The 18,807-nt window shown below is 58.3% G+C and overlaps 1 protein-coding gene across 3 annotated transcripts in view; it reads left to right on the forward strand.

Moving 5' to 3' along the window:
* Positions 1 to 15,630, forward strand: part of SHANK3 (SH3 and multiple ankyrin repeat domains 3) — a 179,682-nt gene extending 164,052 nt beyond the window's left edge. Inside the window, exons 24-25 of one of the 3 annotated variants that reach the window (XM_064703126.1) lie at positions 8,867 to 8,901; positions 14,269 to 14,419. In XM_064703126.1, the coding sequence (XP_064559196.1) occupies positions 8,867 to 8,901; positions 14,269 to 14,285 (52 nt within the window). In that variant the 3' untranslated portion in view covers positions 14,286 to 14,419. Of the gene's footprint in view, positions 1 to 2,668; positions 3,306 to 8,866; positions 8,902 to 14,268 lie in introns of those variants that run through there. The other 2 variants (XM_064703124.1, XM_064703125.1) reach the window with 2 other exon arrangements.
* Positions 15,631 to 18,807: the final 3,177 nt, after the last annotated feature.

Here is an 18,807-nt window from a genome sequence, read left to right on the forward strand (position 1 = left end):
AATGTGAGAATGACAATGCTGTGGTGACGGTGCTGTGGTGATAATGACGATGCCATGGTGACAATGCTGTGGTGACAATGACAATGTCCTGATGATGATGCTGTGATGACAATGACGACATGACAATGACGATGCTGTGGTGACAATGACAATGTGGTGACAATGGGGATGCTGTGGTGAAAGTGACGATGTCCTGAGGATGATGCTGTGGTGACAATGATGCTGTAACAGTGACAGTGCTGTGGTGACAATGACGATGTGGTGACAATGCGGATGCTGTGGTGACAATGACGTGGTGATAATGCTGTGGTGACAATGATGATGCCATGGTGACAATGACAATGTCCTGACGATGATGCTGTGATGAGAATGACAATGTCATGACAGTGGCAATGATGTGGTGACAATGACGATGCCATGTTGATGATGCTGTGGTGACAATGACGACATTGTGGTGACGATGACAATGCTATGGTGACAACGACGACACTGTGGCGACAATGACGATGTTGTGGTGATGATGACAATGCTGAGGTGACAATGCTGTGATGACAGTGATGATGTGGTGACAATGATGACCCCATGGTGACAATGCTGTGGTGACAATGTCGAGTCCTGGGTCACCCCGTCCCTGTTCTCTCCTGGCCAAGCACCAAGGATGGGTTTTTCTGGGGCTTTTCCATGTTTGAGGATCTCCAGGTGTTGTCCCACTCAGGAGGTGACAAAGGTGGCCTGTGGCACCCCCTGGACAGGACACGGTGGCACCAACGCCACCCTGGTTCTGCCTCACCCCGCCAACCCTAAAACGATCCCAAACCTTCCAAATGGGAGCCCAAACCCTTAAAATCCTAGTGGGAAGTGACCCAAAATTCTGAGTCTTGTCCTGCCCTTTCAGGCGCGGCCCCGCAGAGCCGCCATGAGCCGGTGTCACCCGCTGTCACCCGTGGGTGCCAGGGCTCAGCGAGGTGCCAGGAGCTCTGGATCAAGGGCAGCCCTTCCCATGGGAAAAGCTTTTCCAACCAAACCATCCCACCCACGGCTGCTCCGGCACAAGGTGCTGGCACAGGATGTGACATTCCAGGTGGTGGCCTTGGGGACAAAGTGTCCTGGAGCATCCTGGGGTTACTCCAGCCTATCCCAGCAGATCCAAACTGGGAGTACTGGGAGTGGATCCAGGGGTGTCTCCCTGTCCAAGAGTGTCATTCCCTATGGAGCCAGGTGTCACCCAAGGTCCCCTCCCTCATCCCGAGCTGAGGCCGTTCAGGGATCCTCTGGAATCGAGGCCTTGCCCATCTCCAGTGGCGCTGGAATTTTGGGAATTCTGAGCTTTTACAAGCTCTTTTACCAGGATCCCGTGCTGGTTTGGGATTCCCTGCTGGGAATCCTCCGGCTCCTGGTGACATCGGAATGTCCCTTTCCATGTCCCCATCCCTTCCATCCGTGTCCATCCAACCTCCCGGTTTTCCCCTGGAACGATTTCACCGATTTTGAGGATCAGCCCTTCTCCATCCTCTCTTCCTGCTTTCCCTGCAATCCCTGCAATTCCCAGGGCTCTGTGCCCTGCTCATCCAGCCCCTGGAGCCTCCTCTTTTCCTGCACATCCCGTCCTTGCTCCCCACCGGAATCCGGCCCTTCCAGCCATCCCACAGAGTCCCACATTCCCAGTTTTTCTCTTTTGGGAAAGTCACGACCTTTCATCTCCCAGTTTTGGGATGTCAAAGGCTTGAAATGTTTCCCGGGGAGTCGGTGGGGAATGGAATTTTTGGTGATGGCAGCCGCTCTCCCGCATTGTCCGAGTTCTCCTGGCTTTTTATATGGAATTGCTGTGAATTCAGGGAATAATGGGAGCACGGTTAGGTAAGAGGCAGTGACCCAGTTTGGAATGCGTTTTCCAGGCTCTGGAATTGTCCAGAGAAGGGAAGTGTCACCTGAATGTCCCTCAAGAGCTGCCGGGAGCCAGAGCTGGCCTGGAATCCCACAGGGATGGGGACAGGGAGGTGGCCTGGAATTCTACAGGGATGGGGACATTGAGGTGACCTGGAATTCCAAATGGGGACACGAAGGTGTCCTGGAGACCCACAGGAATGGGGACCCTGGAATTCTGTAGGGATGGGGACATTGAGGCGACCTGGAGTCCCTAAAAGGATCTTGAGAGTTCTTGGAATTCCACAAGGAACAGGGACACTGAGGTGACCTGGAGTATCCCAAAAGGACACTGAGGAGTCTTGGAATTCCACAAGGAACAGGGACACTGAGGTGACCTGGAGTTCCACAGGGATAGGGACAGGGAGGTGGCCTGGAGTCCCCAGAGGGGACAATGAGGTGTCCTGGAATCTGGGAATGGGGACACTGAGGTGGCCTGGAGTCCCACAAGGACGGGGACACAGATGTTCCCATACCTGATCCTTCCCCAGCCCTTCCAGCAGCTCTGGATCCATGGGATTGGCGGAGCAGCTGCCGTTTGGGAATCATCCTGCCATTCCTCCATCCCCACATTCATCCTGAATTCCCAGCAATTCCGTGCAAGCTCAGGGAATTCCCTGCTCCAGAGCAGCGCCCGACGCCTTTCCCTGACCGATCCCTGTGGGAATGCTCCCTGGGAACCCCGGGAAGCCCCGATCCATGGATTTTTCCCCGAGCTCTAACTCCGGCTCTGTCTCCTCCCAAGCCGGGCGTCCACGGAAGGACCTTTGAGCCGAGGGACTGGGAAAGAGCCCAAGGAATTCTGACAGTGGCAACGTCAGGTCACAGTTCAGGCCACTGACGGTGACAATTCCGGGACCAGGGACACCCGGGACGGTGACAATGGCAGCGGAGCAAGGGGACAACTTCCCTTCATCCGTGGTGGCCCTTGGTGGCCGTGTCCAAGAGCAGCTTCCTCGTGTTTAACCCAAAACCCTGGAATTGTTGAGGCTGGAAAATCCCTCTGATCCCACCGAGCCCAGCCACTCCCAGCGCTGCCCCGTGTCCCCAAGTGCCACATCCACACGGCTTTTAATTCCACCTGGGAATGGGGCTTCCACCCCTTCCCTGCGCATCCCATTCCAGCGCTTCATCAACTTCTGGGGAAGGAATTTTCCCAAAAACCCAACTTCACCTCGAGGTGACGCCCTCTTGTTCCCTGCCCCGGCTGGGATTCCTGCCCGGGATTCCTGGAGCAGTGGCAGGATCCTGGAAAATCCCGGGATCCTGGGAAAACCGCGCTGAGCCATGGGAGAGGCTCGGGATGTGCCGGGAGCCGCGCGGGGCCGAGCGCGTTCCGCGTGTGACATCCGTGTCCCCAATAAAGCTGACGGTGACCGTGACAGGTGTGTGTGTGTCATTGGGGACACGGCCATTCCCAGCATTTCGGGAGCCACATTCCGTGCCCGGATTCACTGCTCCAGTGCTCCAGGCGGCATTCCCACAAAATTCCCCAAGACATTCCCGTTGCGTGTCCCCGCCCAGCCCTGCCAGGCTCCCACCACCCATAATCCCCATTGGATCCATCTTCCCAACCTCTGGGACGCACCAGGAGCATCCCAAACATCCCAAAAAACCCTTTCCTTTCCAAACCAATCACGATTTAACTCCCAGGAATTTGGGATGTGGAGGGCCCAGGATTTGTCCAGGTCGTTCCCAGGTAGAGCTTTGTATTTTCCTGTTTTCCTCTGGAATTTGGAAGGAGGCTCTGAGTCCAAGACTGTGGGAGCTTTGCCCATCCCAAGGGTTTTTCCAGCTAAATCCCAGCCCCAGGTTTCCAGCTTTTCCCAGAGTTTTCCTTGGCATTGATAAATCTCCAAGGCAGATTCCAGGAGAATTCCGAGGTTTTGGGGCTCCGAAGCTGGGCCAGGGGAGCTTTTCCTGGGTTCTTGCTCCTGGGGTCTTCAGGAAATTCCCATTGCTCCTGGTTTGGGGCTCTGGGTCCAAGCTCAGGGGAGCTTTGCCGAGGACTCCAAGTGATTCCCAAGAAGAATCCCAAATGTCGAGTTTGGGGCTCCGGATCACAGCTCAAGCTCAGGGAAGCTTTGCCAACGGGCTCTGGCTCCTGGGACTGCCAGGAGCATCCCAAATGTCCCAGTTTGGAGCTCCAGATCCCAGCTCAATGCACCTTTTCCAACAGCTCCTCAGAACTTCCAGGAACATCCCAAATGTTCCATTTTGGGGTTCTGGATCCAGGTTCGGGGGAGCTTTTCCAAGGAGGTCTGGCCCCTGGGGACTCGCAGGAGCATCTCAAGTTTCCCAGTTTGGAGCTCTGGATCCAAAGGGAAAGTTTTCCAAGGGTTTTTTTTTATGTCTTTTCTCGTTCCTTTGTTTCTCTTTAACCCCAAAAAGGCTCCTGGGGAGCGGAACTCGAGCTTCCAAAAGGAGCGTTTCCGGTGCTGCTCTGCAATTCCATGAATTCCTTTGTATTCCCACAGATCTGAGGGAGGAGGAGAAGAAACTTGAGCCCTTTGGGGTTTTAGTTCCTTTTAGGGTAAAACTGCCTCTTTTTCTACGATCCTGAATGAATTCCGTGTCCCGGGAGCGGTGTCACATCCCAGCAAAAGCTTGGAAAAACACCCCCCTGTTTCCTTGTAGGCTTGGGGCCTTTTCCTGGGGAAATTCCCACGGGAAGCAGGGATTTGGGATGAAAATCGAGGGAATTGGCTGTGGGGAGGGAAGGAAAAGGGGGATTGGGATCACTGAGCGAGGGAGAGTGGGAATAGAAGGGATTTGGGTGGCAGGGAGGGGTGAGGAAGAAGTGGCCACTTGTGGAGAGGAGGTGGCCAAATTTAGGGAGGAGGTGGCCAGGATTGGGAAGGAGTGGCTGGGATTGGGAAGAGGTGACGAGGATTGGGAAGAAAGTGACCAGGATTAGGAAGGAGGTGGCCCCATTTGGAGAGGAGGTGGCCAGGATTGAGGAGCAGGTGACCAAGGCTGAAGAGAGGGTTGCTAGTTTGGGGAAGGAAAAGGGGAGGACACTGGGAAGGAGGTGGCAAAGTTAGGGATTGTGTGGCAGGATGGTGGGATGAGGTTCCACTTTGGAGAGGAGGTGGACAATTTGGGAGGAGGTGCCAGGATTGGATGGAGGTGACATGGATTGGGAATGGAGGTGCTAGGATTAGGAAGAGGTGGCCCAGATTTGGATGAGAAGTCCAGGATTGAGGAGGAGGTGACCAAGGACTGGATGAAGGTGACCAAGTTGGGAAAGGAGGTGGCCAGGATGGGAATGAGGTGGCAACCAGGACTGGGAAGGTGCACCACGATTGGAGAGGAGGTTACCAGGATTGGATGGAGGTGGACCAGGACTGGGAAGGAGTGTAAAGTTGGGAAAGGAGGTGCCAGGATTGGGATGGAGGTTCCAGGATTGAGATGGAGGTGACCAGGATTGGGATGGAGGTGACCAGGATTGGGATGAAGATGACCAGGATTGGGATGGAGGTGACCAGGATTGGGATGGAGGTGACCAGGATTGGGATGGAGGTGACCAGGATTGGGATGGAGGTGACCAGGATTGGGATGGAGGTGACCAGGATTGGGATGGGGTGACCAGGATGGGATGGAGTGACCAGGATGTGGGATGGAAAAGGACCAGGATGGGATGAAGTCCAGGATGGGATGGAGGTACCAGGATTGGGATGGAGGTGACCAGATTGGGATGAAAGGGGACAGGATTAGGGATGAGGTGACCAGGATTGGGATGGAGATACCAGGATGGGATGGAGGTGACCAGGATTGGGATGGAGGATGACCAGGATGGGATGAGATGACCAGGATGGGATGGAGACCAGGATTGGGATGGAGGTGACCAGGATTGGGATGGAGATGACCAGGACTGGGATGGAGATGACCAGGATTGGGATGGAGGTGACCAGGATTGGGATGGAGGTGACCAGGATTGGGATGAAGATGACCAGGACTGGGATGGAGATTCCAGGATTGGGATGGAGGTGACCAGGATTGGGATGGAGGTGACTATGGTTAGGAATGAGGTGACCAGGATTTGGATGGAGATTCCAGGATTGGGTGGAGGTGACCAGGATTGGGATGGAGGTGACCAGGAGTGGGATGGAGGTGACCAGGATTGGGATGAAGATGACCAGGAGTGGGATGGAGGTGACCAGGATTGGGATGGAGATTCCAGGATTGGGATGGAGGTTACCAGGATTGGGATGGAGGTGACCAGGATTGGGATGGAGGTGACCAGGAGTGGGATGAAGATGACCAGGATTGGGATGGAGGTGACCAGGATTGGGATGGAGGTGACCAGGATTGGGATGGAGGTGACCAGGATTGGGATGGAGGTGACCAGGATTGGGATGGAGGTGACCAGGATTGGGATGAAGATGACCAGGATTGGGATGGAGGTGACCAGGATTGGGATGGAGGTGCCACGCTGCGATGGCAGACCCGGTGGTTCTGACCAACTATCCCATCCCACTAAAGGGTCACTCCATGGCCGGATTCCACTTCCCATGGGAAGGGGCTGCTGTAGGGGTCCCCAGGCACAGTGGGATCCCCTGGATCCCCTCCCCTCTGGGTTTCCATGGAATTTCCCCAGGTTCTCAAAGGCTGGGGATCTTTGAGGTCCTCAGGGAGGCTGAGCTGTGGAAAATCGGGAATTCTGGGGGGCTGCACCGAGAGGACCCTCCCAGCCCTTGATCCCAGAGGATCCCAAGGTGCCACGGGATCTGGGAAGGGTTTGATGCCTACAAGGAGACAGGGTCCCCCCAGCACGTGTCCTGTCCCGGTGTCACCGTGTCCCCGCGTCACCGCTCCGCTGGCTTCTCCCATCCCAGCATCACCCATCACGCTCATCCCAAGGAAACGGGCTTTTTGGGAATTTGGGAAGAGCAGTGGGGCTGCCTGGAGCTCCATGGGGTGAGCATCCCTCAGGAGCCTCCGAGTGGGAAGAGTGGAATTGTCCCCATGTTCCCATCAAACTGGGTTTTGTCACCTTTTCCTTGAGGTGGGAATCGTGGGAAAAGGGGATTTTTCCTTGGAGAAATCCAGAGGGATCCATTCCAGGTGGAGTTCAGGGAAGGAGGGAGCTCCGGATGTTCTGCGGGATCTCTCATGGGAAGAGATCGGCTTGGGAAGGCCCAGGGGCAACACTCGGGGAATTGGGAATTTTCCTATGGATTCCAGCCCAGAATTCCCTTTTCCTGCTGGGATCAGAGAAGGGGAAAAAGGGAATTTTAGTTACAACATCCCTGACCCTGCCAGAGCTCCCTGCTGGAGCTTCCCAGGATTGCTCTGGATTGTCCCTGCTCCGGGACAGAGCTCATGGATAAATCCCAATCCCAAAACCGCTACAGACAAATCCCAGCTGGAACCTGAGACCCCCTTGGGTCTCCTCCCCATCCCTGCTCCAGCCTGGGCCCCTTGGGATGTTTTTCCCAAGGGATAACCACGCGTCCTTCCCAAAATTCCCAAATCCACATTCCCAAATGTTCCCAGACTCTGCTCCAACGGCAGCTCCCAACTTTTGGCATTCCCGAGGTGTCCCTACTCCTGGCACAGCTCCAGCATTTCCTGCCTGTTCCACTGCAGAAAGGGTTAAAATTGGGAATAATCCAGGGGTTTTGGGGATGTTTGGAGCCAGCATTCCAAACCTGGAAGCTCGTGGTCCATATCCGGGTGGGATGAGGCCATTCCCTCCTTCCCGACAGTGCAGCCCAGGGATCCCGGGCAACTTCCACAGGTTATTCCCTCTGGGAAGCACCGAATCCCCGGGAACATCCTGTGGCCTTTGGGGGTGGCCGATGGCGCCGTCACTGTCACCAGCCCCGGGGGGACATGGAAAAACTTGGGAATTTTGTGTCGGCTGCTCGGTGTTGTTTTTGGCTGTGGGGCATTTTTCTCATGCATTTGTTGTTTCCTTCCTTTCCCAAATCCCTGCCTTGCCCAAATCCCTCTTTCCCAAATCCCCATTCCTTCCCAAATCCCTCTTTCCCAAATCCATCTCTTTCCAATATTCCCGCCTTTCCCAAATCCACCCTCCTCCCCAAATTTCTCTCCTTCCCAAATACCTGCATTTCCCATTTCCCTGCCTTTCCCAAATTCTTCTTTCCCAAATTCCTACCCTTCCTAAATCCCTGCATTTCCCATTTCCCTGCCTTTCCCAAATTCCTCTTTCCCATTTCCCTGCCTTTCCCAAATCCCTGTTCCTCTCCAAATCCCTGCCTTTCCCAAATTCCTCTCTTTCCCAAATCCCCGCTCCTTCCCAAATCCCTGCCCTTCCTAAATCCCCTCATTTCCCTGCCTTTCCTGAATTCCCTGCATTTCCCATTTCCCTGCCTTTCCCAAATTCCTCTTTCCCATTTTCCTGCCTTTCCCAAATCCCTGTTCCTCCCCAAATCCCTGCCTTTCCCGAATTCCTCTCTTTCCCAAGTCCCCGCTCCTTCCCAAATCCCCTCATTTCCCTGCCTTTCCTGAATTCCCTGCCTTTCCCATTTGCCTGTCTTTCCCAAATTCCTCTCTTTCCCAAATCCCTGGTCCTTTCCCGAATCCCTCCCCGCTGTTCCCTCTTTTCCCAGCAGCTCTGTCGCTGTCCAACCCTCCAGGCTTTGGCTGAATCCATGCAATTCCAACCGCCCCATCCCCGGCTGGCCACGCCCTCACCCATCCCACGGGAAACCATCCCGATCTCCCCCCCCCAATTCCCACCCCCTCCATTCCCCCATTCCCAATCCCCCCAACTCTCCCCAAACCCACCCGGGGGTCTCCACTCAGGGAACACCGAGGCCGGATCGATTCCCGCGGTTTCTCCCGGCCCCGAATCCCTCGGGATCGACGTCCGGTGGCTTCTTTTTTCCGTGTGGCGCTTCCCGGACCGGAGCTAACATTTCTCTCATTGCCTCTTTTCCTGCTTCCATGTGCATGTCCCGCTGCTCTGTCCTAGATCCGCCTCTGGCCTCCGGAGGGTGGGCGAGTTGTGTAAGTGAGCACGTTCCCATTCCATAGCTCCATCCCACCGGGAATGTCCCATTCCTCACCTGTCTCTCCCCCCGTCCCCCCGTTGCCGCCCCGCTCCCGCCGGCGTTCCCGAATATTCCGGAGGGAGCGGCGCCGGCTGCGGGATGTGCGCGTCCCTCGGGAGCATGGCCCTGTCCCTGTGCTGTGGTGGCGTGTCCGGCTCTTCCCGCTGGTGTTCCTGCTGAGGAAATTCCCGTCGGGATCCCGGGGGATTGGGGCGATCCTGGAGCGGCTCAGTGCTCCGGGAAGGGTGGGGGAGACACCAGGAAGTGGGAAAAGAGAAGGACACCAGGAAAGGTGGGAGAGGCACTGGGAAAAGTAGGAAAGGATCCCAGAAAAGGTGGGAAAAGACCACAGAAAGTAGGAAGGACCAGGAGGGTGGGAAAGATCTCAAGGATGTGGAAGAGACTCCTGAAAGTGGAGAGATCCCTGATAAGGTGGGAGAGACCCAGGAAGGTGGGAGATTCCAACAAAGGTGGGAAGAGACCCCGGGAAGGATGGAAAGATCCCAGAAAGGAGGGAAAGACACCGGAAGTGGGAAAGAAGGATACCAGAAAGGTGGGAAAACACTGGAAAAGGGTGGAAAGGACCCAGGAAAGGTAGGGAAGACACCAGGAAAGGTGGAAAAGACCACAGAGATAGGGAAGAACCGGGAGAGTGGGAAAGATCTCAAGGATGTTGGAAGAGATCCCTGATAAGGTGGGAGAGACCCCAGGAAAGGTGGGAAAAGGATCCCAGGAAAAGTGGAAGAGATTCCAAGAAAGGTGGAAGAGACCCCAGAAGGATGGACAAGATCCCAGGAAAGGAGGGAAAGACACCAGGAAGTGGGAAAAAAGAAGGACACCAGGAAAGGTGGGAGAGACACTGGGAAAAGTAGGAAAGGATCCCAGAAAAGGTGGGAAAAGACCACAGAAAGAGTAGAGAAGGACACCGGGAGAGGTGGGAAAGATCTCAAGGATGTTGGAAGAGACTCCAGGAAAAGTGGGAGAGATCCCAGATAAGGTGGGAGAGACCCCAGGAAAGGTGGGAAAAGGATCCCAGAAAAGGTGGGAAAAACACCAGGAAAGGTGGGGAAAGACCACAGAAAGAGTAGGGAAGGACACCAGGAAGTGGGAAACGATCCCAGGAAGGGTGGAAGAGGTCCCACGGATGTTGGAAGAGACTCCAAGAAAAGTGGGAGAGATCCCAGATAAGGTGGGAGAGACCCCAGGAAAGGTGAGAGACATCCCAGGAAGGGTGGAAAAAATCCCAGGAAGGGGGAAAGGATCCCAAGGATGTTGGAAGAGATCCCAGATAAGGTGGGAGAAACCCCAAGAAAGGTGGGAAAGGATCCCAGGAAAGGTGGGAAAGACCCCGGGAACGGTGGGAAAGATTCTGGGAAAGGTGGAGAATGCCCTGGGAAGGACTCTGGGAAAGGGGGCAGAGCATCCCCATTCCAATCCCAGCAAACCATGGATGCACTGGGATCCATCCGTGGTTCCCCAGGGTGGGGGCTCCCAGGTGCCCCTCTGGAGCAAACTCCTGGGATCCTGCTCCATCCCAATCCCCCAGGGAATCCACCCGAGGCCACAGCAGGAAAACCGGGATCCAGGGATTCCCCTTCTGCCAGCAATGATTCCAGGATATCCCAGAGGCTTCCAGAAGCTCTGGAAGGACTCCCCCAGGCTGGGATGGGATCCTGGGAAAAGCTGATCCCACTCCAGCTCCCTTGGGCTGGAAGGGGCAACCCGTGGGATGGGGAGGGCCGGAGAATTCCCCCTGGGAATTTCCCAGCGTGCATGGCCGGCTCTGTGCTCCTGGTTGTGCTTCCTGCGTGTTGTCCCCGTGTCCCGTCCTCGTGTCCCGTCCCGTGTGCGGAGCTCCGGCTCCATCCGTGTCCCGGCTCCCGGAGCCGTTCCCGGTTGATTTTTCCTTGTCCTTTTCTGCCAAGCGCTGAATTCCCGAGGCCGCGGCCCCGTCCCGGGAGAGCGGCGCCGGATCCCGACGCTCCGGGAATGCCGGGGGCCGCGTTCCATGGATGCCATTCCCAGGGATTTGCTCTGCTCCCGGGTGGGGCAGGGGCATGGGATGCTCAGGAGCTCCCGGCCTGTTCCGGATCTTTCCGGGAATGCCCGGAGCGGGGTCGTTCCGGAGGCTCCTCTCGGCCATGGGGGGCTCATCCCATGGGATCCAGCCATGGATTCGTTCCCCCAATCCTGGCACTGGTGTCACGGAAATTTGGGATATTTGGGGGACACCAAGGGGGAACCGTCCCCTGTGTTGGCACTGGGGGCACTTGGATCGTCCTATGGATCGTTCCAGGACTCATCCCTAGGCTCACCCTAGGGCTTATCCCAAGATTCCTTCCAATGCTCTTCCCTGGCCTCACCCCAAGGTTCCTCCCTGGGCTCATCCCAAGGTTCATCCCAGGTCTCCTCCTGGGGCTTATCCCAAGATTCCACCCAGTGTCTTTCCTGGGCTCATCCCAAGATTCCTCCCTGGGCTCATCCCGAGGTTTATCCCAAGATTGCTCCCAGTTCTCTTCCCTGGGCTCATCCTGAGGTTCATCCCGAGGTTCCTCCTAGGGCTCATCTCCGTATCCCAAGATTCCTCCCAGGCTCATCCCAAAGCTCATCCCAAGGTTCCTCCCAGGGCTCATCCCGAGGTTCATCCCGCAGCTCCCGGGTTCAGGACAGCAGGAATTCCGTGTCCTGCTCCCACATCTGCTCCTGGATCCTTTGGGATGGCCACGTCCCATCCACCGGAGTGACCGGGATCAGGAAAACTTCGGACAGTGTTTGGTCCTTGCTCAGAATCCCTGCCCAGCTCCCAGTATCCCCGTCCACTTCCCAGTATCCCTGTCCAGCTCCCAGTATCCCCTGTCCACTTCCCAGTATCCCTGCCCAGCTCCCAAGAAAAGCCAGGGGTAGGGTCAGGGTGAGGATTGGGATCAGGATCAGGGTTGGGATTGGGGTCAGGATCAGAGTTAGGGTTGGGATCAGGGCCTGGGTCAAGGTTAGGATTGGGATTGGGATGCAGATCAGGGTTAGGATCAGCAGTGAATTGGGATCAGGATTAGGGCCAGGTTTAGGCTCAGGGTTAAATTTAGGGTCAGGTTCAGGGTTGGACCAGGATCAAAATCAGGATCAGGGTTGAGGTGGATTTGGAGTGAAGGTTGGGTCAGGTTCAGGGTCAGGGTTAGGATCAGGGTTAAGGATAAGCTCAGGGTCAGATCCAGGGTTAGGGTCAGGGTCAGGGTTAGGATCAGGATTATGGGCAGAGTCAAGGCTGGGATCAGGTTTGCACTTGGGATCGGGATCAGGGTCAGGAGTAGGGTTAGGCTCAGGGTTAGGGCTATGTTTGGGATCAGCACTGGAGGAAGGTCCATAGAAAAGAAGGAAGATCCATAAGATCCATTGGAAGGAAGATCTCAGAGGAAGATCCGTGGGAGGGTCAAAGGAAGATCCATAGAAAGGTTGGAACATGGCCCTTGGCAATGTTGGAAAAATCCCTGCTGGAATGTTGGAGAAAACCCCTCAGGAAGGTCAGAGAAGATCTGTAGGAGGTCAGAGGAAGATCCACGAGGAGGTCAGGAAACATCCACAGGAAATTCAGGAAGATCCATAGGAAAGTTGGATGGGAGATCCGTAGGAAGATTGGAAAAACATCCATATGAAGACTGGGAGAAGGTTTGGAGGAAGATCCATAGGAAGGCTGGGAACAGGTCCACACCAAGGCTGGAGGTGGTCACAGCCCCTTTGGAAACTGCCATGGGAATTGTGGGAGACAATTCCAAGGATTTGAGGCCCACCATGGAACACCAGAGCAGCCGCACGGGAGCCTCACCAAGAAACAGGGAATGATCCAAACGATCCCAGGAGTGATCCCAGGAATGATCCACTAAAATAAATGCCAGGAACAATCCCATCGACAATTCCAGGAACAATCCAGATAGATCCAGGAACATATCAATCCAATTGAATCATCCCTTTTTCCGTCAGAGCTTCCCAAAGGTGATTCCTTCTCTGCTGTGCTAGGGCAGCAGAAAAACTGGAATTATCAGGAATGTGGCTCAAAAATGGGAATTATCGGGAATGCAGCTCATCCTCCAGATCTTCAGTCACGTTCAGCTCATCCCTTTGGAGCCATGGATTTATGGGGTCCTTGGAGCTCATCAACATTCCCAAAACCAGGAGGTGGCAATCGAGGCAGTGGTGGATCCCAGCAGCATTCCAGAGCGTCCTGGTTTTCCAGGAGGGAGCTGAGATGGGAGGCTGAGCAGGGAAACTGAGGCACCGGGATGCGGGAAGTTTATGGGATAGTTCTGGGGAGAAGTGGAGTGGCAGGGATGGGATGGGGATGGGGATGGTGATGGGATGGGATGGACCTCAAAACCCATCCAGGGACACCTCCCACTGTGCCAGGCTGCTCCAGCCCCAGTGCCCAGCCTGGCCTTGGGCACTGCAGGGATCAGGGGCAGCCCCAGCTGCTCTGGCAATGCCAGCCCAGGCAGGAATTGCTCATTGCCAAGATGCCACCCATGGCTGCCCTCTGGCAGTGGGAGCCATTCCCTGGCTGCTGTCCCTGCAGGCCTTGTCCCCAGTCCCCCTGCAGGCCCTGCCAGGGGCTCTCAGCTCTCCCTGGATCCTTCCCTTCTCCAGGAGAACATTCCCAGCTCTCCCAGCCTCTCCAGAGCACAGGACTCTGATTTTCTAGGATTCACCCAGGTGTCAGATCCCTTTCCTTTCCCATTCCCTGTCCATCCCACGGGGACAATGGCAGGATGGGGACAATGCCAAGGGGACAGCAGCGCTTTGAGGAGCTTTGTCCCCATCCAAGATTCCCACGGTGGCACAGCCAGGGGGTCCCACATGTCCCAGTGCCAAGGGGACACCTGCCCAGCCACCCCTGGGCTCCTCACGCCACCCTGGCCACCAGGTGACCTCACCAGGGGTGTCCAGAGGGTCCCACAATCCCGGGAAAATGCTGGAAAATTCCCTCTTATCCATCCCAGCTTTTCTCCGCTGGGTTTCTCCCATTCCATGTGGGATCAGCACGGGGTGGGGGGCACGGGGCAGGACGAGGCACAGGGTCCTTGTCCCCAGGGCTGGGGACACTTGGGGGGGCGCAGAGCCGTGCCAGGAGGGCAGGACCGGCCGGGACCCCCCACCCTGGCGGCGCTGCCGGAATCTTTGGGACATCCCCAGCGGGATATCCCACCCGAGCCGTGTCCCCCCTCCACCCCGAACCTCCCGCAACCCCGCTGGATTCGCGCCCCCATTCCCAAGCCCGGCCTCACCCCTTCCCTCTCCTCTCTTTTCTCCCCCCGCCTCCCCGCTCTCTCCGCAGACTTTTCAGTAGTTTAGGAGAACTCAGCACCATTTCCCAGCGCAGCTCCGGCACCACCTTCACCGTGCGGCCCGGCAGCCGCTACCCCGTCACCCGCCGCACGCCCAGCCCCGTCAAACCCGCGGCGCTGGAGCGCCCCGAGCCCCTCAGCACCGTCCGGCCCTACGGCCTGACGCCCCCCACCATCCTCAAATCCTCCAGCCTCTCCATCCCGCACGAGCCCAAGGAGGTGCGGTTCGTGGTGCGCAGCGTCAGCGCCCGCAGCCGCTCCCCGTCGCCGTCGCCGTCGCCGGGGCCGCCGCTGCACACGCTGCACCCGCCGCGGCCCTTCATGCAGAAGCCGCTGCACCTGTGGAACAAGTACGACGTGGGGGACTGGCTGGAGAGCATCAACCTGGTGGAGCACCGGGACAAGTTCGAGGACCACGAGATCGAGGGCACGCACCTGCCCGCCCTGACCAAGGAGGACTTCGTGGAGTTGGGGGTGACCCGCGTGGGGCACCGCATGAACATCGAGCGGGCGCTCAAGCAGCTGGTGGACAGCTGACCGCGCCCGGAGCCGCCGTGGGAAGGGCGGGGCGGAATTCCCAAGCCAAGAAAACCCACTCGGATTCTCCTTCTCCTTCTCCGAGCGCTGCACTGAGGGCGGTGGGGCCGCCGATCCCCCCCCCGGCTCCCGCCCGCTCCCGCCCCGGCCCCGCGCCGCCGCCTCCGGCCCAGGAATGTTGCATGAAATTCCTCCTCGTTCCCGCTCTCCCGGAGAGGCTGGCCTGTGAATCGCTCCGTGTGCCCCGCCCGGGTGGCACCGGCGACACGCACGGTGGTGGCACCTCGGCGGCGACACGGCCTGGAGCCCCAGAGCGGGCGGGTGGCACCTCCCGGGTGGCCCTGCCACGCTCACAGGTGGCCCCAGGTGCTGACAAGTCCCAGATGGCCCTGCCGGGAGGTGGCCCCAGGTCCTGACACCCCTCAGGTGTCCCCGGCAGGGTCAGAGGCGGCCCCAGCTCCTGATATCCCCCAGATGTCCCCGGTAGTGTCACAGCTGTCCCTGCCAGGCTTGGAGGTGGCCCCAAGGTCCCGAACCCCCCCGGGTGTCCCTGCCAGGGGGTGGCACCAGGTCCTGAACCCCTCCAAGTGTCCCCGGCAGGGTCAGAATTGTCCCTGTCAGGGGATGGCCCCAGGTCCTGCCCCCCCCACCAGGGTGTCCCTATCGGGGGGTGGCCCTGGGTCCTGAACCCTCTCAGGTGTCCCTGCCAGGAGGTGGCCCCGGGTCCCCCCCAGGTGTCCCTGCCAGGAGGTGGCCCCAGGTCCCCCTCAGGTGGCCCTGGGTCCTGAATCCCCTCAGGTGTCCCTGCCAGGAGATGGCCCCAGGTCCCCCCCAGGTGTCCCTACCAGGGATGGCCCCAGGTCCGCTCCAGGTGGCCCTGGGTCCTGAACCCTCTCAGGTGTCCCTGCCAGGAGGTGGCCCCGGGTCCCCCTCAGGTGTCCCTGCCAGGGGATGGCCCCAGGTCCCCCTCAGGTGTCCCTGGGTCCTGAACCCTCTCAGGTGTCCCTGCCAGGAGGTGGCCCCGGGTCCCCCCCAGGTGTCCCTGCCAGGAGGTGGCCCCGGGTCCCCCCCAGGTGTCCCTGCCAGGGGATGGCCCCAGGTCCCCCTCAGGTGTCCCTGCCAGGAGATGGCCCCGGGTCCCCCTCAGGTGTCCCTGCCAGGAGATGGCCCCAGGTCCGCTCCAGGTGTCCCTGGGTCCTGAACCCTCTCAGGTGTCCCTGCCAGGAGTGGCCCCGGGTCCCCCCAGGTGTCCCTGCCAGGAGGTGGCCCCGGGTCCCCCTCAGGTGTCCCTGCCAGGAGGTGGCCCCAGGTCCCCCCCAGGTGTCCCTGCCAGGAGGTGGCCCCAGGTCCCCCCCAGGTGTCCCCATCGGGCTCGGAGGCGGCGGCTCCAGCGGGGCCATCCCGGCAGCGCTCCCGGAGAAAGGAAGGAAGGAAGGAAGGATGAAGGAAAGAAGGGAGGAAGGAAAGAAGGAAGGAAGGAAGGGCCGGGAAGGCTCCAGCGGCGGCCGTGCCACCCCGAGCCGTGCCAGGCCGTGCCAGAAGAGCCCCCCCCCGCCAGGCGGACCCCCCCGGACTCTGAGCTGCTGCCCCGGCCGGGTGAGAGGGAGCGAGGAGCGCATGGATCGAAGCATGTTTGGGAATGTCGGGAGGCTGGGGGGGACGAATCCCGCAGCAAAAAAAAAACCGAAAAACACAAAAAAAAAAAAATCGCTTTGGCAACGTTTAGAGGGGAGGGGGCGGGGGGTGGGAAAGGTTTGATTTCCTCTGGGCTTGGGGTCTTGTTTTTTCCAAAAGGGGGGAAAAGCGTTGATGGGAAATTATTTAATCTCCGTGCATTTATCTAGAGAGCAGCTGATAAGCCCCACGAGATAACGAATTACAGGATCCTCCCCCCTCCCCACACACGCCTTCCGCCCCCCCACCCCCCAAAATCCTGCTCATCCCTCGTTTTGCATCTTTTTAAGCAGCTCTATATTTGGAAAGAGAGAATATCTATATATCTATATCTCCAGAGCTATAGCCACCTGATTTTTGTTAGGATTTTCCTAAAAGAATTCCTATCTCTGGACTGGAGGAGACGCTCCCGGCACGCCCGTGGCTCGCGGGAGTTTTTAAGCGACTGAATGAATGTGAAAAAGTCTTTTTAAACACACCACAAAAACCCCTAAAATCCCCCTCCCCACCAACCCGAAACAGCTCCTTTCAGACGCTCTGGATTTGTAAAAAATTCAGAGAAATCACAAAAACACACACACACAAAACAAAAAAACAAAAAAACACAAACTTGCGTTTTGGGACACACCGAGTCTTCCAGGCACACAGCAGGGAGGTGTCCCCGATTTTGGGGGTCCCAGGGCTGGCGGTGGTCGCGGGGACGATGCCCGGGGGAGGGGACGCTCCCCTGGCCGTGTCCCCAGCGCCACCCGCGTGTCCCCCGGGCGGGGGCGGCCCCGGCTGGCCGGGAGGGGAGGGCTCGGTGCTCCCAAAAGCCGAGCGAGGCCCCCAGGAAGGCATTAACAAAACTCTTCTGGTGCTAAGAGGGGAGGACAGGGAGCTCCGTCCTGACCCTCAACATCTCCGAACCTTTCCGACCTTGCCAGGGAAAAGGGCCCGGAGCTCCCCCGGGGTGTCCCCAGGATGTCCCCTGTCCTATTTCGGGCACCGGGATGTCCCCGGGATGTCCCTTGTCCTATTTCAGGGCACTGGGACCTCCCCGGGATGTCCCTGCCCTGTGTCGGGGCACCAGGATGTCCTCAGGATGTCCCCTGTCCTGTGTCGGGGCACCGGGATGTCCCCGGCATGACCCTGCCCTATGTCAGGCACCGGGCTGTCCCCAGGAGGGTCCCCGGTGCCATCTCCTTGTCCCCGAGCCCTCACCCCCGTGGCGACCCCGGCCGTTCTGTCCCCGTCCCCGGCTGTCACCCCGCTGTCCCAGCCGGGAACGGGGAAGGGCCCGGTGGGCGACGAGCCGGGAAAAAATATCCCGGGAAAAAAACAAAAACAAGCCGGGAATGACGGGCTCGGTGAGCCCGGCACGCCCCGGCCCCTCCCCTGCGCCACCGCGGTGCCACCGCGCCCGCCCGGTGTCCCCTGCCCAGCTCAGGTCCTGCCCTCGGCCGTGTCCCCGCAGCCCCCGCCATGCGCCAAGGTCCCGTCCCTGTCCCCCCAAGCCAGCGCCCGTGTCCCCAGATCTGCCCTGCCAGCCCCGCGGTGTCACCAGGTGTCACCCTCGGCCCCCAGACCCTCCGTGCCAGCCCCGCCCACGGTCACCTCCCCGCAATCCGCCCTCTAAACCCAGCCCCGCCCTGCGCCCTCCCACCGGGACCCCAAACCCATCCCACCCTTACCCCCCAAATTCACCTCACCTGTGCCCCCAAATCCATCCCACCCTTACCCCCAAATTCACCTCACCTGTGCCCCCAAACCCATCCCACCCTTACCCCAAATTCACCTCACCTGTGCCCCCAAATCCATCCCGCCCTTACCCCCAAATTCACCTCACCTGTGTCCCCAAATCCATCCCACCCTTATCCCCCAAATCCATCCCACCTGTGCTCCCAAATCCAGCCCAACCCTACCCCTAAATTCACCTCACCTGTGCCCCCAAATCCATCCCGCCCTTACCCCCAAATTCACCTCACCTGTGCCCCAAACCCATCCCGCCCTTATCCCCAAATTCACCTCACCTGTGCCCCCAAATCCATCCCACCCTTACCCCCAAATTCACCTCACCTGTGCCCCCAAATCCATCCCACCCTTATCCCCAAATTCACCTCACCTGTGCCCCCAAATCCATCCCACCCACATCCCCCAAATCCATCCCACCCTTAACTCAAATCCATCCCACCTGTGCCCCCAAATCCATCCCGCCCTTATCCCCCAAATCCATCCCACCTGTGCCCCCAAATCCATCCCACCTGTGCCCCCAAATCCATCCCACCCTTACCCCCAAATTCACCTCACCTGTGCCCCCAAATCCATCCCGCCCTTAT

The sequence above is a fragment of the Zonotrichia leucophrys genome, chromosome 1A (assembly GCF_028769735.1).
Source record: "Zonotrichia leucophrys gambelii isolate GWCS_2022_RI chromosome 1A, RI_Zleu_2.0, whole genome shotgun sequence".
NCBI lineage: Eukaryota > Metazoa > Chordata > Aves > Passeriformes > Passerellidae > Zonotrichia > Zonotrichia leucophrys.